This window comes from Dreissena polymorpha, chromosome 8 (assembly GCF_020536995.1).
Source record: "Dreissena polymorpha isolate Duluth1 chromosome 8, UMN_Dpol_1.0, whole genome shotgun sequence".
NCBI classification, from domain to species: Eukaryota; Metazoa; Mollusca; class Bivalvia; order Myida; family Dreissenidae; genus Dreissena; species Dreissena polymorpha.
In genome coordinates, this window is record NC_068362.1 from 13,614,388 (window position 1) to 13,637,252 (window position 22,865).

Sequence of the window (22,865 nt, forward strand, 5' to 3'; positions counted from 1 at the left end):
TGGGTTTTTTGTGGATCTTAAAATAGCACTGAAGCGATACCGGATGTTTATAGCAGACGGCGTTTTGTCAAAACTGTCAAAATGGAAGAAAAAAGAAAACGCAATCCCAACTTTTCGCTGCAAGATTCCTTGCTTCTTACCCAAATAATGGGAGAGACGCATCCCGACTTCCATGATATGGACATGTCTTTCCACAAGGTTGATAAGGCTAGATTCAGCAATCGTACGTATCAAAATATTGGTATCAAGCTTTAGACACCAACCAGATAATCATTTGCATAACACTCAGTCTTCAAAATTAGCTTTAAAAAGTTAATTGCCAGACTGGCCAGCTACTGAAGAATTCACTACATGCCTTTTAATATTTTTATGTCCAATAATAATGTTTTGACACATATTCCTACAACACTTATTTAAGCTCTTGATTTGTTGGAAATTAAGTCAGTGTTTCAACACAGTATTAGGTATGAATAATAATCTCTGCAATTAAGAAGGATCAGTTTCCACTTGTAATTTTTTTTGTCATCTTAAACAATAACCATTTCATGATTATTCAACGTGAAATTTATTATTGGCCCAACAGTTTTTTTTATATGCTACGGGCATTTTTACATGTGTTAATTTTTATGACTGAAATGTCTGTGAGCAGAATGGTAATAATATGCGAATATAGCCATTGCATTATGACAAAAACTTTAAATGAACAATGCGATAAAAAGAACAAAAAAATAAAAATAAACGTTTGATTAAAATAAGTGCATATTATTGAATATTGATCTATTTAACATGAGTTGCTAAATGTTACAATGAGTAATATGAATAAAACCATTGTTAATAAATATATTTCATAAACTACATTAACTTGAGCATTATTCATTTTATGTACCTGTAAGTAAAAAAAGAATATATGTATGATATCAGGAATCAGCAAAGCAACAAAGAATGCACTGTGGGTGGCAGTTACTGAAAATTTCAATGCCAGAGCCCAGTTTAGAAGGGAGCAATCCATTTTGGAGAAAAAATGGGAAAATCTACAAAGGGATCACAGAAATCTGTACATGGATTTCCAAAGAGAAATTTCATTGACAGGTACCTTAGATATTAAACTAATTGTTTACCATTTCAAACATTTGTCGGAATGAACTTTGTTTTTGAATGTAAAAGGATAATTATGAAAATTGACATTTTTACACGTAACAGGAATAAATTGCAATTTACTCATGTAAGAAATAGTTTTAAGCTATTTTAATTGTTCAAATGCACATATAGACTGATGTAATTATTTTAATCTCAAAGACCTGTTCATAACATGAAATTATTTCGTTTCACCTGATAGAGGTTTTTTATGTCCCCCAGCCACTATAGTGGGGGACGTATTGTTTTGCCCTGTCTGTTGGTTGGTCTGTTTGTTGGTTTGCGCAAATTTTAACATTTGCAATAACTTTTGCAATATTGAAGATAGCACCTAGATATTTGGCATGCATATGTATCTCATGGAGCTGCACATTTTGAGTGGTGAAAGGTCAAGGTCAAGGTCATCCTTCAAGGTCAAAGGTAAAATATATAGCTTCAAAGCAGCGCAAAAGGGGACATAGTGTTTCTGGCAAACACATATCTTGTTTATATATATAAAAGAATGCATTAAGGAATAAAATAGGTGTTTGTTTCCATCAACATCGCCAAAAAAATAGGTAGGTAGGTCGCCATAACTTTTATAAATTTCATCATTACATGTTATTTTACACTTTAAAAGGATTATTTCAATGACCAAAGTCTTCCAAATGTATAAACAACATTATTTCTACATAATTATGAGATGGAACAACCTTTATTTTGATAAAACAATGCATTTTTAAAAAATTAATAATAACAATGAATTTTTAATGTAAACTTTACTACAAATCGCAAAAAAAGTTGAGTCGGCAGGGGTTAGTAGAAACAGTGACCTTTTTTAGGCCTAATGTATAACTAAATATGCTGAAATGTATTAAACAGGGCGAGGTCCAATTGGCAGAACATTGTCTGTCCTCACAGAGGCAGTAATTGATGTTATTGGAAAGCAGAGTGCGGCAGTTGTTGGGGCAGCAGGAGCAGCATATGACTCAACATTGGCCTCACTTATACTGTAAGATTCACAAACAAGTATAATTAAAAATATGTTACTTCCTTAACTTTATATACTCAATATATGGATCAATATGGAATAGGAAAAAATGCTGAAGATACTGATGATTATTTTTGAATTCAGTGTCACAACATATTATGTTTCATGTATGAATGGTCAAGTTTTTACAGAAAAAAGGGAAGTACAATACTCAATAGATGTAATCATTTAGAAAAAAAGATAAACCCCCAAATAATGTAATAACTAACCTACGGTAAGAACTCACAAGACAAAAGATTAACACTATTTTACTGCACCATTGAACACAATTCTATCATTATTTAAATAAATCAATTACAGAATATTTTTTGTAAATGGCATATTTTTAAGCAGCCTTTAATTAAAAGTTTTAGTATATAGAGGATATTTGTTGGATCCGGTGGATTATCGATTTTAATTCACGAGTGATCATAGAAAATAATATTTTCACGAGTGGCGTAGCCACGAGTGAAAATATATATTTTCTATGATCACGAGTGAATTAAAATCGATAATCCACCGAATCCAACAAATTTTCTTTTTATTAAACGCATTTTTTACAGTTTATATACATTGTTTAAGAGTTTAACTAAAGACTTTTGCTGGGATAATGACGTCATTTCGTTAAAAAAATGACGTCATTTCACAGTAAACAATGAAAATTATCGATAATTCTCACTGATAATTTTCACTGTTTGAAACAGTGAAATTATCAGTTTTAATTCACTAATATTTCTCTATAAACCACCGGAAAGCATTAAATAAAAAATTTAAATTCTGCAAATTAAATGCAGAACAAGCCATTGATATCCCCCTTTTAAACTGATATTGTCTGATTACTTGTTTTTCTTGTGTTTTTAATTTTTCAGTCCTCAACAGTTTGACCTATGTGACAGTGAAGAAAGGTGATTATTTCTTCTTCTGTTTGTGTAATATATATGTTTCAGATGTAATCATTATAAGGCATGACAATCCATACTCATTCGGGGTAGTGGGAACAAACAGCTTTTCTATTTTAGTCATGTTTACTTAAAACACATAATTCACATCCAATACATGCAAATCACATAAAAAACATGTTACAAACCTCCAATTAAATAGCTAAGCATAACCCAAACAGAAGTTGTTCCTTTATTTGCTATTAAATATTTTATTTACTTCCCATGTTAATTAAGTATGAATTAGTTACCAACAATTTAAAAGAAAAAAGAAACTAATGCTGCAAAATGTTCACGTCAGTGCATATTTTTCATATCAATACAAATTCCCATGGCATCTACCATTCAATGTATATTTAATTTGAATTTTGCTACAGATCATCAGTATCGGATGGTCCAATCTTCAATGTAATGGAAATTGTTCCAGTAAAACCTTCCCAAAGGTATGATATAATTGTATAATAAAAGAATGTAAAACATATTGTACAAAGCTGATCTTGTCAGTGTTTTAAAGAAGGTAAATGACATATAAACAGTTAATCAATGCATTAAAACTATCATTACAGTTTGCATCAGTGATACATGTACATAATGGTATCAAAGCTCACTGTTTTTATTTATTTTAAGTAATCTCATTATAAAATGAAACGTTTACACAGTTATTTTTACAATTTACAACATATTGTGTAACTATGGCATTTTGTGGCAAAATCTATGTACAGAACTTTTATTTTAGAGTCCAATCATGTTCAACAACAACCAGTACATTGCCAAGGTATTATTATAACATTAATAACAAATTTATGTTTTCAAGCTATAAGCAATGATCACTAGTTATTAAATTATTAATTAAATTATTATAATTATGTAACTTCTGTCACTTTCATTTGAATGCTGCTGCATTCTGATTGTATAATCTGTGCACATGACCGTTTTTTTTTCATTTTTAATGTCTTTTAAAGACATTAAACAATACACTTTACATGACACATTCCTGTCAGTAAATGTATGACAAAATATTGTAACTCAACAAGAAAATTCCATGACTTTGTGTAAACAAACAACGTTAATTGAAAATGAAAACTTTAAATTGAAATGTTCTGACATTTAAAGCATTGCATGAATAAGGTATACATGAAATTTTTTCAGCCCAAATCAAGCGCACTGTTGCTGTTGTAGTGACTCTGAAATGAGAGCCTTAAAGAAGAGAAAACTAGAGTTGCAGATAAAGTTTTATGAGAGACAACTTAAATTGTAAAATGACATATTAGTTAGTGTTTCTTTGTTAGTTTTTCAATAATCTTTTTTGCAACAGTTTTTATATCATATCAGCTATGTCCCCCGGCCCCCAAACCAATAACATCAGCGATGGCCTCCGACCCCCAAACTGATATTATCAGCTATGTTTTCTGGCTCCAAAACCTATAACATCAGCTATGTTCCCTTGCCCTGAAACCTATAATATCAGCTATGTTCCCCAGCCACCAATCCTATATTAATCAGCTATGTCTCATTCAGCACACATTTTATATACTTGTTTTGTCTTTATCAGATGTAAATGAACACACATTTTTAAGACTTGTTTTGTGTTTATCAGATGTAAATGAACACACATTTTTAAGACTTGTTTTGTCTTTATCAGATGTAAATGAACACACATTTTTAAGACTTGTTTTGTCTTTATCAGATGTAAATGAACACACATTTTTAAGACTTGTTTTGTCTTTATCAGATGTAAATGAACACACATTTTTAAGACTTGTTTTGTCTTGATCAGATGTAAATGAACACACATTTTTAAGACTTGTTTTGTCTTTATTAGATGTAAATGAACACACATTTTTAAGACTTGTTTTGTCTATATCCCCCGTAATTTACAATCTAAAATACTGTTCGCATATAATATCACGGAAGCGAAGTCCATCTTCTGGACCAACATGAATCCCGTCATTGTGCACAGGATCTTCCGGCAGATCATCAACATCTGGCACACCATGCAGCTTGCAGATGTTGTGCAAAACTGCACATGCAATGATCACCCTGTCAATACACATTGTTGTTTTGCAATATATACCACTTTCACAGTAAAAAGATATTTTTATTGATACAATGTTGATTTTTTTGCAATATATAATGGTTTCATAGTAAAAATGTATTTTTATGTCCCCCCACCACTGTAGTGGGGGACATATTGTTTTTGCCGTGTCTGTTGGTTGGTCTGTTGGTCTGTCTGTTTGTGTCAACTTTAACATTTTGCCATAACTTTTCCTATATTGAAGATAGCAACTTCATATTTGGCATGCATGTATATCTCATGGAGCTGCACATTTTGAATGGTGAAAGGTCAAGGTCATCCTTCAAGGTCAAAGATCAAAAATACTAAGTCAAAGCGGTGTACAAGTGGACATAGCGTTTCTGACAAACATATTTCTTGTTATTTATAATGTTAACAGACAAAATCCTATTTAAAGGCATTCTTTGCAACAAACAATCATTTTAATTTGTATTAATTAAAATGTACATTAATTTTAATGTATATCTTTTTTGAAAACAATGCATAACTCAATATTTGATTAAATGATGAGATTTTACATTTATTACATCCAAGTTACCGACACTTTTATAAAATTTCATAATGGTGTCTGAAAAAAATATATTTACTTGCACGTTTTTTCTGGAGCAAGTCTAACTTCTCCATGCAGAATTCCCCATCTGCGTTTCAGCTGTCCTATGCCCCGTTCAACCTTGCTCCTTGTCAACTTGTGTGCCCTGTGTTTAAAAAAAGTTAAAATAACATTTTTTATGTTATCGCTTTATGATTCCATTATAAATACCAGATTTAAAAAAGGGCTGTTTGTCAAACATGCATGCCCCCCATATGGGCTCTCCGTTGTAGTGACAGCGATTGTGTGAATATGTTTTGTCACTGTGACCTTGACCTTTGACCTAGTGACCTGAAAATCAATAGGGGTCATCTGCCAGTCTTGATCAATGTACCTATGAAGTTTCATGATCCTAGCCATAAGCGTTCTTGAGTTATCATCCGGACACTATTTCGGGTCACCGTGACCTTTACCTTAGACCTAGTGACCTGAAAATCAATAGGGGTCATCTGCCAGTCTTGATCAATGTACCTATGAAGTTTCATGATCCTAGCCATAAGCGTTCTTGAGTTATCATCCGGACACCATTTCACTATTTCGGGTCACCATGACCTTTACCTTAGACCTAGTGACCTGAAAATCAATAGGGGTCATCTGCGAGTCATGATCAATCTACCTATCAAGTTTCATGATCCTAGGCCTAAGCGTTCTTGAGTTATCATCCGGAAACCATTTAACTATTTATGGTCACCGTGACCTTGACCTTTGACCTAGTGACCTCAAAATCAATAGGGGTCATCTGCGAGTCATGATCAATGTACCTATGAAGTTTCATGATCCTAGGCCCAAGCGTTCTTGAGTTATCATCCGGAAACCACCTGGTGGACGGACCGACCGACAGACTGACATGTGCAAAGCAATATACCCCCTCTTCTTCGAAGGGGGGCTTAAAAATTGGTATGTTAAAAACATTATTTAAACATGCTTATGGCGATGAGCTGCATGTTTAAGTCAAAATAAAATATGATCTGTTCCATTTATCTTTTTACACTGACCTGTTATACGCTTCCTGAGCGTTATTAGCTGGTCTCACATAAGGCGTCAACAGCCAGCGTTTGCAGGGATATCCACTATCGCCCAGAAGAAAGTGGTCATTCTGTGGAAGCAGGTTTCTATCGAAAACTTGCCACAGCCCACTTCCTCTAAGGATCCTGCTATCGTGGGTACTTCCTGGCCATCTGGCGACAACGTCCATTATCATGTCATTATGATCAAACACAATCTGAAACAAGCAAATTCATAGAATTTATACGAGGTGAATGAGACAGAGTTTTTGAGGGACAAAATCAATTAAGGGGACAAAACTCATGAAAATCCAAACTTCAATTACTGTGAAACAGCTCTTAAAATTTTTGGACGGACACTGCCAAATAACATCCATCCATTTCAGATGGGTGTTAATAAGGTTGTTAATGACTTATAAGTATCGCACTTGACGCAAGCAGCTATAATGTAGACAAGAGCACCGCAAAACGGGTGCCACGCTTGGGTGCAAAAAAACTTTTTTTTTGTTTTTTAAGAGGTCACAGAGACCTTGACCTTTGACCTTGTGACCCAAAATGAGTGTGGTGTGTAGAACTCATCAAGGTGCATCTACATATGAAGTTTCAAAGTTGTAGGTGGATTTTAGAGCCAATGTTAAGGTTTTAGCACGACGCCTAGGGTGGACGGCGGATGGCGAGCTGGCTATGACAATAGCTCGGGTTTTCTCGGAAAACAGCCTTGCTAATAAAATCAACAATACTTCAGTTAAATGACACTGTGTGCATTAAGAAAGTCAAACAATAAAAGGGTTAAAATCAACAATAATACAATTAAATGGCAGTGTGTGCAAAAAGAAAGTCAAACAATAAAAGAGTTTTATCACAATGCACAATGTCTTTTCATATGGGGAATACACAATCTGTTAAAAACACAATGGTTTACAACATACGATTCACTTTGTGACATATTTCACAATTTTAAGAAACATTACCTGTGTGTTGATGGAATGGTAACCCATTCTGTTCACGTACATGGGTTCATCAATAGATGGTGCCTGGATCTGTACATGAGTCCCATCTATGACACCGATCACATTTGGGAATCTAATTAAAAGAACATGCAGAAAATGCAGTTGTTAATAAATTGAACAAATACCTGTTGCAAGGGCACAATTTAACACAATTATATGATATTCCTATTATATAATAGGATTAATCAAGTATTTTCATTATCAGAAATTGGAACAACAAATATCTTATAAAGTGAAGTACCTAGCAATATGAAAAAATCCTTGTTTATTCCTGTTTAATGACTCAATGGTTGTTGGGAATCTAATGTGTCTCCTCACAACATTTTGGGAGCTCAGTGCATCAAGTGTTTGAGATACTGCTCTCGAAACACTTGATTGAGCTACAGAGTGCAGATCACCGGTGTTGAGCTGTATCACACCGGTAGCCAGGTACCTCAGTGTGATCAAGACCTTGTAGCCAGTAGAAAGGCTGTGGCTCCTGTCAGTATTGGGGGCTAAGGCAGCATCCAGCTGGGCAATTATATATGCCAATGTGGCATGGTTCACACGATACCTCTTGTACAGATCATCATTGGTCAACTGTGCAATGTCAATTCGCTCACGATACTCCCGAACTGCCATTTTGCTGCAAGCTGTATAACCAAAATGTTGAAAATATCACAATGTACTGTATGAATTGCTATATGGTAGAAAAGTAACTTACCATCAAATATATCCTGCCATTTATGGATTGATTTTCATTATCTTGCAAGGCAAAGTACATACAAATACTGGAACAGTGTTCGTCCCGATATAGTATAGATTAAGCCCAGCAAGATTTGTAACTTTTATTTCATACAGTATCATCTTGGTGACCGGATATTCCGAAACGACAATGTTGTTTTTTCATCTCCAAATTCAATACAATGGGGGGATTGGGCGTCTGTCATTTTGTAACATAACGTTAAAAATGGCAATTGAATTGATAATAGAAAACACAATCAGTTTTAATTACTGGTTACAAAAATAACCGATTTGGTTACAAAATGATCGATTAATGATTACGAAATAACTGAAAATGCTTAGCTACGAGTACGAAACGGCTATGCTACGAAATGACCGTAAACCCAATTCAACATTTCCGGATTTTCCTCGTTACTGACTCAAACAAACAAGTATGATTCTTTCATAAACACAAAAACACTTCACATCAACTGCTTTTAAATCAGTGTTTACATTTGTATAACAAAATAACAGCTTGAAAACAACGTGCGAAAACTTCCTCGATCAATTCCTTATTTTTTTACATACGGAAGTAAACATTGCAACTTCCTGTCTCGCTAACAAATATAAACGGGTAGAAACAATTACTATTTAAGTCAACTGCACTATCGATAAATTTATCAAAAGAAATAAGATACACCCACCGATTGTGATGATTTTCTAACTTCTCTCCTTGAAAACAGGATTCCGCGTTAAAATGGACGCTACGTTAGTTTTTTCCTTAATATTTAAGGGTCCTCCGGAGGTTCCTTAAAAGTTAAGGCGAAAATGCCGACTTAAGGCAAAACATAAGGGCATTTTGTTTTGTGGATAATACTTGAGGAATATCTTAAAAATTAAGGGAAAATAGCGAAAATTAAGGGGAAAATATGTAAACTTAGGCAAAAATCTCCCTCAGGATCTTTGTGGATACGGCCCCTGAAGGACTTTTGTCAGTTATCCTAAAAGGTACTAATATAATGTACTTAATGGAACGTTTTTATATGCTGTGTCACCATATGAACTATTGGATAATTGAGAATATACTTAGTTAATGTGTACATTCATATGAAGAGACTTAATAACAGACGATATTACTTGATGTATTTTTCTTTTTATTTGTTATCTGCTATAACAAGTATATAACGCTAGTTATGACGGTTGAAACAAAGATCATATGTTGTAATGACATATATATACATTTCTGCATTTAGCTGACGTATGTCAATCGGGGTGGACATGTGGAGACAGTTCTCACAAAGACGAGTACATCAAATCGGATTTCGATAGTTTTGTGTTTACAGTTTCTGATGCTTTAAAATTCAGTAGTAAACAATCATCAAGTTGGATTTTTACGTTAACTTCATCGTTAGGAAGACAATTCGGTGTGTGAATGCAATACTTATGCTAATAACTGGAAACGTTGAAAAATTCAAATAATAACTAAGTTAATAGTTTAATAAAATTGCATAATAAAATACGTACGCCTTTGTTGATTACACAGTGTTCAAACCAACCATGATTTCATTAATTTGTGTCCAAAATTGTTACAGGGCGCAGTTTAACTTTTTTTTAGACATTTTTTCTATCAAAAGTTCAATTTCGTGATAACTAGACTGATTTTTGTTTTTAAAAATAAATAAATATGAATATCAAATATATAAGTACTGATATTAAAAATCAGATCAGTCCTCAATATCAAGAAATATGATTATTGATATCAGACAATCAGATGCTAGATATCAAACATAATGTGTTGATATGTACACATCGGTCGGAATCAAGAAATCAAATTATTATTATTTAAAAAAAATACATTCCCATTCCTGATATAAAGAAATTGAAATCTTGATTATAGAAATTTCATTTTTTCTCTTTAATTTGATATTGATTTTTGAAGTCATGTTTCAGACGCAACCTTTTTTTAAGTTTAATTCATGATTTCCTCATATCAAGAAAAATCTATATCAATTAATTCGGTTCTGAAATCAATAATTCCATACCATAATAATGCCAGTATTTATGTTTGCTTTTCAACAAAATGACAACTAATAATGGCTCACTTTGAGAATTGCTTCGTTGATACCCTTATACGACAAGGCGAAAGCATTACCTGTTTTATATTCCTTATGTAGGCCAAATGCTGTTTACGTAAAATTATATAAAATATTTTATATTTATAAAACGGCGTTGTATTAGACATAATAATAACGACACAAAATACAACAACAATATGCATGTTTGTTATCCTTTATTCCGCTCCCATTTTCGCCCTTTATTTTAGACAAATGTAAACTTAAAGGGCGACCATTTAATGCTATTTAGGATATTCTACAATTGTTAAAAATATTTTGCTCCTTGTCTAAATCTGTATACATAAATGCCATTACAATGCATAATTTTATGTATGTATATTAATTTTAATTTTTTATTAAGGTGGAAAAAAAAATAGTTTTGCCTGTAAATTTGTCTTTCTATTATTAGCAGCAAAGCAACTAGTATGATTTCTGTTTTCGTTTTCATAATTAGATAACTATAATAAAGTCCAAATAAACTTAAAAGCGGTGCGTCTCTTGCACATAGTGTATGCGAATACGACGTTGAACAGCATACGATTCAATTATGACATTTGCAATACAAAATGGATATAACAGTGTTTCTGTTTTTGTTTCATTTCATGTTACATTTCCATGAAGTGTAAACTTACGCCAAACGAGTTATTTTACCTTAATGAAAAGGATCGTCAGGCATTAGTGTGCATACGCAATGGTTCCTCGGGTATGAAAACCCAGTAACGTGTTTGGATCATCCAATCAAAATTATTATTAACGTTCCAATGCAAAACGGTAATATTATTTGTCTATCGTGTTCAACTTGTCGTCAAAATTAATTATATTACAAAATGTGTCCTTTTTAATGATTTAGAAAAGTATCGGTTAGTTTGACCTTAAACATTAAACTAAAGTCAGCCTTGATCAAACTAGCTATTGAACAAGTCTTACTTATGAAGGCCAATTTATGCGTTTTACTAGGTCCTTATGGTTATCGATAAATTAGAGATCTAAATTGACATATCGCAAATCAAGATTCCATAAAATAGATACATTTAAATACAGTTAAAGATGTTCAATTACTAAAGTTCAAATGGTAAGTGAAATATTGTCTTTCGCAAGGATTGCGTTGAAATCAGTTACCATGTGATAATATGTTCTTTACTCTCTGGATCTGGGCTTATCGGGGTAAAACGACAAAAATATAACTGTTTAAAACAGGACCATTTCAATGTTTTATGTTTAATGAAAAAAATCAATACCTTAATATTAGACAAAATTAACCGAGACAACTGGAACACTGCATTAAATTCTCTTTCTGAGCGTTCTACACAAGTACAAAAACAAACAAATTAAGGTACATGTATATGTATTGGATTGTTTTACGCTATGTGTAAACGACTTCAATAATACTTTAAAAATGTCGAAGGTAATATGTACGATCGAAACTTAGATTATTACTTCACCTTTACGACACTCAGATCATAGAGCGGAAATACAATACTTCAAATTCTGCAAACGGGCTTGTCATGTAGCAAGAATAAGTTCATGGATGAAGTGTGTAACGTTAAAATCTTGCGAAGTCGTTCGCTGTATTCGCTGCAACACAATCGTATTTCTTTGAGGGCTACGACCAAGAGCGAAGCTGGTAGTGAAATATATATACTCAAATGATTAGTGGTGTTAAGGATTCGCAAATGCTAATGTCTCACGATAAAAACGCGTGGCATGAAGGAAATCAGTACACAAATATCATATCTATCGTCCACTGCCCTAATGTTCTATATATCTAGATATACTTTTGTTCACCAGACACAAGACCTAACTATAAACGTCACGATATCTGCAATAAAGATAACCAGTTTATCATCCATTACAAGAATATGTATTATTTATATGTAAGTCTATGCAAACATAATTTATGCACTTATCAAAAATTATACGTACGTTGTATTTACTTCGAAATGTACGCTTAAGCATAGTGTTCATGCCAGAATGCACACAAAAACTGGTTAAAATGTACACTTAAAATGTCGATTTAGACGATTTGAATGATGCGCAATATCAAGGGCATACAGTGATACGTGAAGCCATATGCTAGCCACTGTAAATACTATTGCATTAGTTTGACCAAGGCAACCATCGGTTATAAAAGTAATAAAACCATTCGCATCATAATACAGTATCTAGGTTTTAAGTTATTTTACTTACAATGTCAATTTTACAATATACCGCTCAAAATGTTTAGCAACACTGATGAATTAACACTTACGTTTTTACGAAATAACAAGAATATTACAATTTATGTAGGAACTTTGGAAACACAACATTAAATTAAAATTAGCAGGCTACCACAATTTATGGTTGAAATACGCAAACGGTGCTTGCACTATGTCTTGCTTACCTAACTTAACAATCATTAAACACGATACATTCCACAGTTTTTATCCAGGAACTAAAAACTGCTGATACTAACTAATGTCTATGTTACATAAACAGGTACTTAAACTTTTAATTTATTTCTAAAAGTTAATGATGATGCAAACAGGATCAATTGTGAACTATGCAGGTGTAGTGTTGACGAAATCCAAAATACCACAATTGATATTTGCATAATGATATAATTACATTAAAAGCTCTTTTACGCTATCAAGTACATAATTGTCAACATGTACTCGAAATCAATCTAGGAGGTCACCGGAATATGAATGATAACCAAAAATAATGCGATCACAAGAAGACCTGCACTTGAACTAAGATATTGCGACGATACACCAATTGTTTTCATTCACGAGGATATTAAATGCTTTATCAGGACAAACATGGCCAACGCATAATCAAGTTATACTTTTTCAGAATAAAGTTGTATTTATTTGTATTACCCGTGCAGGTGTACCTTTTTGAAGATATTTTCACAAACTTATACATCTTCACATCAAGAGGTTTTTGAGTGGCAATACCATTTTTAAAAATTGGAGTTTATTGAAAATTGTAAAGCATAACTACATTCAGGTTTTAAGGCGTAAGTGGAAAGCGTAACCACCAAATTGCTTGAGACTTGCCCCTGCAGAGTTCGCATTGTGTCGAAATCAATATAGGGTGAGAAGCGTAATCAAGATAGTTAAGATAACGATGTTGGTATTTAAATAATTAAACTGTAAATACCTTTGTCGCAGTATCTATAGACATGCTACATAATTCAGAGTTATAAACACGTTATTAAACTGTATTTAGAACTGATTCCAATGTACACTATGCATCTGAAATTGGTCAACAATAATTTCACTTTTTTATAATGTCAACAGGTTTAAACCCCCATGTGTGCATGACGATACTAAGCTGAGTTGATAAAAAGCATGCATCATATTTTTAAAGACGTGCCACTTGAACCCACAAAGTGGGCCTAGTTTCTTCACACGTAAACAGCCAGTAGGCTAAAACAGTATTATATTTTGATATAACTAAAATCGGTACATCACGTAGGTTGCTGATCAAACAATTTAATATTATTTAGTCAAAAGGAAACTTGCTTAACGTAAAGTGTAGAGTTTAAAGTGCTGTATGCTATTCAAATTAAGAGCTTGATCCAAAATGAAAACGACCGTAAGCTTTCGGTTCTAAAAATAAACGCGAGTTATTTTGTCTGTATCGGCGTACATTTTTCGTTACGCATTTTATGAAGCGAGCATCTAAGAAGTAGTTCACAAATACACAACAATTGATCGATACTCTTTAACAGCTTGCATTTTTTTCATGTTTTGGTTTGAAATATTAAATAAAATGTTTAAATAGAAATTGTATATTTGGCTTCAATTTGTTACAATATTATGTATGTAAGATTCAGAATACAAGAACTTTGGTCCGTAAACACGATTCGCGCTAAGGGTTATAAACGCCCAGAAATTAAATTGCGAACAAACATCCTTGACATGTGCCTGAACAGAACACCCCAGTCCCATATAGATGCCGGATCAACACGGATCGAATCCAGAACGATCCGGCATGTGAACCATGTTACCGCCGTGTAGCTCCTTGTCGATCCTTGAAGGTCCATAAACATTAAGGAATGTCCTTGTGGCTTAGGGAGGCCAACACGTCAAGTTTGGAAGTTCAAAACAGCCGTGTTGATCCGTGACGATCCGGGACGGTTTTTTCGTATTTCTTCTTGCTCTTCGTGCACAAAATAGGGTTCTCCTTGAACCCATTGGCCATGTAGCAAATTGACGTCTTATTATTATTTTGAGCGTTAGTTTCCGTGAGTGGTGCTGATGCTTGTAGATCTACTTGCGATGCTGATGGGGATCTTGATAGGGACCTAGAGATTGTTCCGTCTTGTTTCTGCTGTTCTTCAATCGCGTCGTTTGGTACATGTAACGATCGTTTGGGAAATGGACGGCCCATTTTTACAGCACGTTAACCTTTGGCTGCAATTTTGACGTTTTAGCTATGTGCACGAAATACGAAGTTACTACTTCTAGATATGATTGCAGAATAATAGAATTACCGTAAGTGTGTATGCATTTCTTTCATAAGATTATTCAGCGACTTAGGCTGCATAATGTGAGTACCTGGAGTGTGTCGCAGCACAACTGTCTGGTTAATTTACTTCACTAACGAAATTCTTAAAGAATTTTGAATCATACATGCAATTTCCAGCTTTTTTTCTAGATTTCTATATTAGTGTGGATTCGTATTGTTGGCGGAAGGCGGACTTTCAAGATGAAAACATACCTGTCCGGTTTGGTGACGACCAGAAAAACTCACATGCTGCCGGGTACGGTTATTGAATCGGGTCGCATAGGCCGGTAGCGCGTGTACTAACCATTGCGCCAACCGGACACACGAATCAATGGAATCACCGAAAATCAACCTTATTAAAACTGCCGTTGGTCCGTGTGGCTTCCGCGTTAACACCGGGCTTATTGTCTTTGGGAGACATTCAACGCTCAAAAACTACCCAAATCTCAACGGATCGGCCCAGTTCTTGATGGGGGGGGGAGTTCGCCCGGGACAATATGGGTCTGCCGGATCCATCCGTGCTTAACTAGGACCGGAGCTTAACGTGAATACTCTTAAAATAATGTAATAATAATCAATTGCAGTGCTCATGTTCAGTGGTTCACTATAAACATTCGTCAGAGGACTTTCGAATCCAGATAACAAATGGGGTTTTATAAGCGAATGATAATCGTTAAACCTTACAATTTAAAGCAAACATTGGAGTCGTTAATCTACAGGTGGGTTGTATTTTCTTCCGCATGTTAGTTTGTTTTGTGTTTATTTAACAAGTCGATATTTCCTCCGTGAATATCATTACTATCTTGGTGGTATTTATTTTATTTAGAATGCTTAACGAACCTTTTAATTAGGCGTTTATTTATATTAATGGATAACTGTTTGTATAATACAATTAAAATAGTTTTTCAAGAAAGGCTTTCGATACATATCACATACTGTTTATATTCTGGTACATAGCGCGGATCGACACCAGCAAATCCCGCCACCGAATAACTCTCGCCGAATTCGTGGAGTGAGACAATATGGACAGTCACGCAACGCTGATCGCCAGCAATGTGGTCAGCATGAATCAGGACGTGTCGACAGAAATATATCACGTGACCATGGAGCAGAGGGGAATAACCGGCAAAGTGGTCAACATGAATCGGGACGTGTTGACAGCAATATATCACGTGACCATGGAGCAGATGGGGATAGCCAATCGGAGACGGACTTTCTTTTGGAGGGCGATGCAACTGGTGTTGACTAGGAAGTGGGTCAAGGCCCAAAAATAAACATAAATATTTGCACGTGGAATGTGTGCGGGTTAAAGAAGTTTGTAAATAACTGTTCTGTTTTAAATGTCTTAACAAATTTCGATATTCTAGGTTTACTAGAGACGTGGGGAGATATTAGCGGACAGTTTAATGATTTATTAGAAGGATATTGTTGCTTTGATAATGTCAGAGTTAGGCAAAATAATGCTTTACGTAATAGTGGAGGTATTTCAGTTTTTGTAAAAAGTCACTTAACAAAAGATGGCTTAGTTACACGAATTTGTTCGGATTTTATTGATTGTGTTGTACTTTATTTGAAAGTGAGCTGTTTCAATTGTCCATCTGATATTATTTTGTACATTGCATATGTCTCGCCAGAAGGGTCACCGATATACGAACACATAGATGATACAAACGGAATTACTTATATCGACGAAAAGCTCTTATTGTTAAAAAATATATATCCCAATTGTATGTTATATCTTGCAGGTGATCTAAATGCTAGGACTAAAACTATGCTGGACTACATCCCTGCAGATAACATTGACTCTATTTTTAATTCAGAGGTAGACTACACTACAGATGATTTTGAGATGCCGAGAAATTATAAGGATAATATTTATAATTCATTCGGGCATACTTTATTAGAACTCTGCTGTGCTCATGGAATTCATATACTCAATGGGCGTGTTACTGGTGACCCTGATGGGGAGTTTACATGCATTACACAAAATGGAGCTAGTTTAGTTGATTATCACATTATTTCAACTGATTTATTTCAATTTGTTACGAAGTTTAATATTTTATCCTTTGATGAATCTGACCATTTCCCTATATGCGCTACTATGATTTTTCATAGAAAAAATAGCAACAGGAATGTCGATTTACCTTCTTCCCGTAGCATTCAAAGTAACATCACTGATGATAATATTAAACTTGATAAATTTAAATGGAATGATACGCTTAGGGATAGATTTATTGAGACTTTTGTTAATATGTATAACTTATGCAAAGACAACATTTTTCATCAAATTACTGTAGATATGAACCAGGCTCTTCAAACAATAGTATCACTTTATAAAACTGCTGCAGAAAACATGAAAGTCCATAATAGAACCAAACAACGTAACGTTTATGAACGGCAAGATACACCATGGTGGGATAATGAATGTGATAATTTGAAATATTGTAAATATAAAGCTTTGAGAAAATTCCGGGTCACAAGCTCAAGGGGGGATTTGCAAATTTACATAAACGAAAAAAGAAATTTTAAAGAAATGTGTAAAAACAAGAAGGATATTTTCCAACACAATATGAGAAATAGGCTATGCCAAGCACGTAGTAATCCAAATTTATTTTGGCAAACAATTAAACGTGCAAATTATAAAAAAGCTTCACATTGTAGTTATCAGCAACAAATCAAACAAAGTGATTGGTTAAATTATTTTAATCACTTATTATATCGAGAAAATATGCTCATGATTGCAACTTCTGAAGAAGCTGCATTACCTGAATATGATTTAGTTCTAAATAGTCCTATCACACAAGAAGAAATAATGAGAAGTATTAATAAATTAAAAATGGGAAGGGCGCAGGGGTTTGATGGTATAGGGGCAGAGTTTTATAAAAACACGGCTAATGTTATATGTCCAGTATTTTGCTCTCTTTTTAATCATATTCTTAATACAGGTGTTTTTCCTGACATGTGGAGCGAAAGCATTATTGTTCCCTTACACAAATGCGGTTCTAAACTGGAACCGACCAATTATAGAGGTATTTCTTTAATAAATGTAATGTATAAAATATTTGGAAATATTGTTAATTCACGATTGTGTACTTGGGCCGAAGAATTTGGCAAACTAGATGAGTCGCAATCAGGTTTTCGGAAAGGTTATTCTACAATTGATAACATATTCGTATTACAAAGCATGGTACAAAAATATATAACTAAGCCAGGAGGAAGGTTTTATGTATTATACGTTGATTTTCAAAGGGCTTATGATGGTATATTGCACCATAAACTATTTGACATAATGCAGAAAATAGGTTTAAAAGGAAAACTTTATAATGTCCTTGTCTCTATGTACTCTAATTTACGGAGTCGCGTGCGAGTCATAAATAACAATGTTACCACTGATTTTAGGTGTAACATTGGCACAAGACAAGGGGACGTAACTAGCACGATCATTTTTAATTTATTCATAAATGAGTTATCCCTTTACCTGCGTGACCAGGGTCATCAAGGAATTTTTATTACGGATGACATACCAAATATACAATGTATATTATTTGCCGATGATGTTGCGAGTTGCTCTGAAACGGCTATTGAACTACAGCGTCAATTAAATAGTATTTCTGATTTTTGTCGAATGAGTGGCATGACTGTTAATGAAAAGAAAACCGAAATAATTGTATTTAGAAATGGTGGCCCATTGCGGTCATATGAAAATTGGTTCTATAATGGAAAGCATGTAAATGTCACGTCAGTGTACAAGTACATGGGTCTACTGTTTACTCCTAAATTAAGTTGGTCCAAGGCTAAAGCTAAGTTGGCAATGCAAGCAAAAAAATCTATTAATGCCATAAAAAGTTACCAAGGCTATTTTGGAAAATTTGACATTCAAGAGTATTTTAAACTTTTTGATTCAATGGTTAAGCCGATCCTTTTATACGGGGCTGAAATTTGGGGTCATACCCTTTCTGAAAATATAGAACAAGTCCAGGCTCAATTTTGCAAAGATTTTATTGGTTTGAATAGGTCAACAAACAATTGCATGGCCCTAGGGGAGGTTGGTAGATTAGAATTATGTGTAGAATATCATTTCAAGTGTGTTAAATACTGGTGTAAACTTATTCATATGCCATTGCATAGATATCCAAAAAATTGTTATAATATGTTAAAACGCCAGGATGAAATCGGAAGGACAAATTGGGCTACTTCTGTAAAAAAATCTGTTATTTAATTATGGATTTGGTTATGTCTGGGTGTATCAAGATGTTGGCAATGTTGATGTATTTCTACAACTGTTTAAAGATCGCCTTACTTGTTGTAACACGCAAAAATGGTCAGGGAGTTTATTCGACTCGTCTAGATGTGAAACATATAGAATGTATAAATCATTGCTTGAACCAGAAAAATATCTTTCGCTTAAAATACCATTCTTTTATAGAAAAGCATTTGCAAAGTTCAGATGTTCCAACCACAAGTTTCTTATTGAAACTGGACGACATCTTGGTATAGAGCATGGTCTTCGATATTGTATACATTGTCTAAATGTAGAAAACACACGTGTCATTGAAAACGAATTTCATGTATTTTTTTATTGTTCTAAATTTCACGAAGAACGTAACATTCACCTTTTTTCTTGGTATACAGGAAACAGAGAAGAAATAGATTTTATTAATCTGATGAAAACAAATAATGATCTGACATTGAAGAAAATTGTATTATTTATATATATGTTAATGCGAAAAGTTTAAACATAAAACTATTCACAACTCATGCATGTTAAATATGACATGTCTGTATATTGTATTTTGGGCCGGTGGCCTTTATTTACAAAATAAATTGTCTTGTCTTGTCTTGTCTTGTCTTGTCTTATAGTTGTTGATTTACATTTTCTTTGCAAAACTGAGCATTGTGTATGTTTGACAAACTTTTATACTTTTATGTCATTGCTTCAGATTCGGTGTATGTTCCATACAGCAATTTAATGCAAGATCTGAATAAGTTGTCAAATACCGTAATTACTGAAAAGGGTGAATTTTTTAAGTCTACATCTGCGTTTATAGACGGACGATATTTCTAAAAAAGATAAATTACAAGAAACAGTGTTCATAATTATAAACTTGAAAATAGAATAAAATGCAATTATGTCCAGAGCAGTCAAAATATGTAACATATTTATATTTCAATAATAAAAACAAATACTAAAATAAGTGGCCGATTTTATGAAATATATTTAATATATTGATGTTGTAATATTATAATATGATAAATGCAAGCAGTTCGATGTATTTATGTAATTAGTTTAGCGTTTCGTACAGGTAAGCCTTTGAAGAAATTGTACAACAGATCTCACCAAGGCAAGTGGATGGTCCTTCGACAGGATTTCAAATCGAGGTATTTATTGCGTGAATTACCCAACGAGTAAAAAAATGCGAATACTTTAAAGCAATAACCCATTCAGAAAAAAATCCATCTTAACAATTTATACGTTTAGGTCCGATTCCGAAGGTGAATGAATGAGATTGACTAACCTTCTTTGCCCAGTTTGCCCATCAATCGGAGGTCGATCAAGGTATGTGTTTGTTCGCGTACTAATGTGTTGGTGCATGTTTCATCGGGCGATTACTAAACAGCTTTTCGATCTTCTTTTTGTTTGCGTACGTTTCAAAACATGTAATAAAGACATGGTTAAGCTGTTTGCCACTGCTAAGCAGCCGATATCAATAACAACATTTTGTATCAATCATTTAAGTGAACAATGTGCATATCGTATCCCCAACATGTCAATATGAATAATGTACATTTTACTTAAACCCTTTTAGATTGCACGGTTATGCCCCTATATAACTCACATGAGTAATATCGTATTAATGGGTTCAGAGCAGCAAAACATGTACACATATCGTTTATAGTAACCATATGTAACCATATATCTCAAGCGAGTTGACTATTTTCACCAACCGACATCATCTGGAGCACATCCTTATGCCTTTTTAAAGATAGCAAAAATCTCGATGGTTTCAGACATGCAAGTCTAATTTAATCATGTGGCGCAAAAAACGCGTTCAATTTTAAACTTACACAATTGTTCCAAGGACTGCAACGCGGCGTGAAATATCAGTATTGAGACGTTAAGCCTTGTGGTTTCGGAGAAGAAGATTGTCTAATCGTTCACTTTTCACATTTATTATATACTCTGTAATACTACATATGCAGCGAACAAGAATGTTTTAAGTAACTTTTAAATTGAATAACCCAATTATTATTACTGTTTCTTATCGTAAAACTTTGGCAAGCGGATTAAGACGTTTCAAGAAGAAAAAATATTGACGGAAATATAGACGCACTTATAATTGACACACGGATAACGAAAGACATAGCTCGCAATTCGCATGTTCCTTGTATGTGCTTAAACGTTACCTATTGAAAATTAAATTAACCTGATTTTAACAAAATCTTTTAAAATTTTATTTTACAACGAAACATCTGATGAGTTTGTTTTTGAATACGTGTATATGTCTTTCATATTTATTTATAAAATGAATTCGAGTTATTTACTGATACCACATTGTGTTTGATTTACTGACTTCATATTTAATCCATCGACCATTCAAACATATTTATTTGAATTTAATGCACGGATAATTTTCGTCAGTCACGCTTTTGTTGTTGTTTTGATGTATGTTGTACTGACTTTTACTGATTATAGTAATATTTATAGAGGAACATAGCACATTGAGTGTACATTTAAGGGAAGGTTTATCTTGGGTGTGCGGCCAGGATGGAAATGATGTATACATTAACGAATATGGTAAAATCAAATGTGCTCTTAGAGAGAACAGTGAAGGCATACACACAGGTAAGAACATGTGTATAAAGAGCTTTGTTTTATGAAAACGTAACGATACAAATCGCATCATATTTTGTGTAAAATTACGAAACCCTGAAAGTTTTGTGTAAGTTTACCGAAAAAGATAATTGTTTTGTCATATCTTATATTGACTAATTTTAAAGATAATTAATTACTGTGTACACTTACGCAGAGAGACATCATAACATACGATATGAATTTATTTATTCGCTGTGGATATGTTAGCGGCTATAATAACGATCATAAAGATCATATGATGTTATGGCATACACATGTTTGTTTGCATTTAGCTGACGTATGTCATTCGGGATGAAAATGTGGAGACAGTGCCCATGAAGACCGATACATGGTATCGCAGCACGAATGGTTTCATTTTTCTTTGGGTCAGTTTTGTGTGTTCAGTGCTAAAAAATCAGGACGTTGGTTAGCGTCATTGATAATTGCTTTAGGGAACCAATACGGAATTTGATTATTTATGCTCAGTTATAACTGAAAACTGTACACATGTAAATAATAACCAGGTTTATATTTTGTTGAATACACCCTGTTAAAACCGACCTTGTTGGCATGTACACTGCAACACCGTTTTTCGAAGTCGTTGGGACCGTTAAAAAATCTTCGGATTAACGATAATTCGAAATAAACATTTGAAAGACGACTTCTTTGATTCTGTAAAAAAAACGTTTTGGAATTCACATGGTTCGGTCACACTGTAGTTTTAATAATTGTTTTACTTAAAACGTAAACTAGTCAGATAGCAATATATTTCTACTTGTAACAAACGGAGAAATAAAACGATTCTTTTTCTTCTTTTTAGTTTTCTCTAATTACAGAACATATAAAATATCATGAATAGCACATCATACAAGTAAATACATATAAATACATTTTCGGAAAAGAATTAACATGTTTTTAAATAGACGCGATGTCTCTCGGAACAC

General features: G+C 33.6%; 2 protein-coding genes and 1 long non-coding RNA gene across 3 annotated transcripts in view; 2 read left to right on the forward strand and 1 right to left on the reverse strand.

Moving 5' to 3' along the window:
- The window catches only part of LOC127840891 (uncharacterized), a 4,589-nt gene extending 173 nt beyond the window's left edge, over window positions 1–4,416 (forward strand). The window contains exons 1-7 of the mRNA XM_052369347.1: window positions 1–223; window positions 922–1,089; window positions 1,996–2,125; window positions 3,013–3,048; window positions 3,459–3,524; window positions 3,818–3,856; window positions 4,231–4,416. The exon at window positions 1–223 is cut by the window's left edge and continues 173 nt beyond it. Of these exons, the coding sequence (XP_052225307.1) occupies window positions 82–223; window positions 922–1,089; window positions 1,996–2,125; window positions 3,013–3,048; window positions 3,459–3,524; window positions 3,818–3,856; window positions 4,231–4,339 (690 nt within the window). The 5' untranslated portion in view covers window positions 1–81 and the 3' untranslated portion in view covers window positions 4,340–4,416. The remainder of the gene's footprint in view (window positions 224–921; window positions 1,090–1,995; window positions 2,126–3,012; window positions 3,049–3,458; window positions 3,525–3,817; window positions 3,857–4,230) is intronic.
- Window positions 1–10,007, forward strand: part of LOC127840899 (uncharacterized) — an 11,219-nt gene extending 1,212 nt beyond the window's left edge. The window contains exon 3 of the long non-coding RNA XR_008030627.1: window positions 9,714–10,007. This is a non-coding gene — a long non-coding RNA (uncharacterized LOC127840899). The remainder of the gene's footprint in view (window positions 1–9,713) is intronic.
- Window positions 3,150–9,438, reverse strand: LOC127840890 (putative nuclease HARBI1). Its single transcript, XM_052369346.1, has 5 exons — window positions 8,000–9,438; window positions 7,720–7,831; window positions 6,740–6,966; window positions 5,743–5,850; window positions 3,150–5,121 (listed from the first exon to the last, which is right to left on the reverse strand). The coding sequence occupies exons 1-5, from the start codon at window positions 8,377–8,379 to the stop codon at window positions 4,956–4,958; spliced, it is 993 nt and encodes a 330-aa protein (XP_052225306.1). The 5' UTR covers window positions 8,380–9,438; the 3' UTR covers window positions 3,150–4,955.
- Window positions 10,008–22,865: the final 12,858 nt, after the last annotated feature.

What these genes read in the sequence shown, in the direction of transcription:
- LOC127840890 (XM_052369346.1), bottom strand. Translation starts at nt 8,379, where the DNA reads ATGGCAGTTCGGGAGTATCGTGAGCGAATTGACATTGCACAGTTGACC. An exon ending in ACCATTCCATCAACACACAG is followed by an intron (nt 6,967 to 7,719) that starts GTAATGTTTCTT and finishes TGCTTGTTTCAG; the next exon opens with ATTGTGTTTGATCATAATGA. An exon ending in GCTCCAGAAAAAACGTGCAA is followed by an intron (nt 5,122 to 5,742) that starts GTAAATATATTT and finishes GTGTATTGACAG; the next exon opens with GGTGATCATTGCATGTGCAG.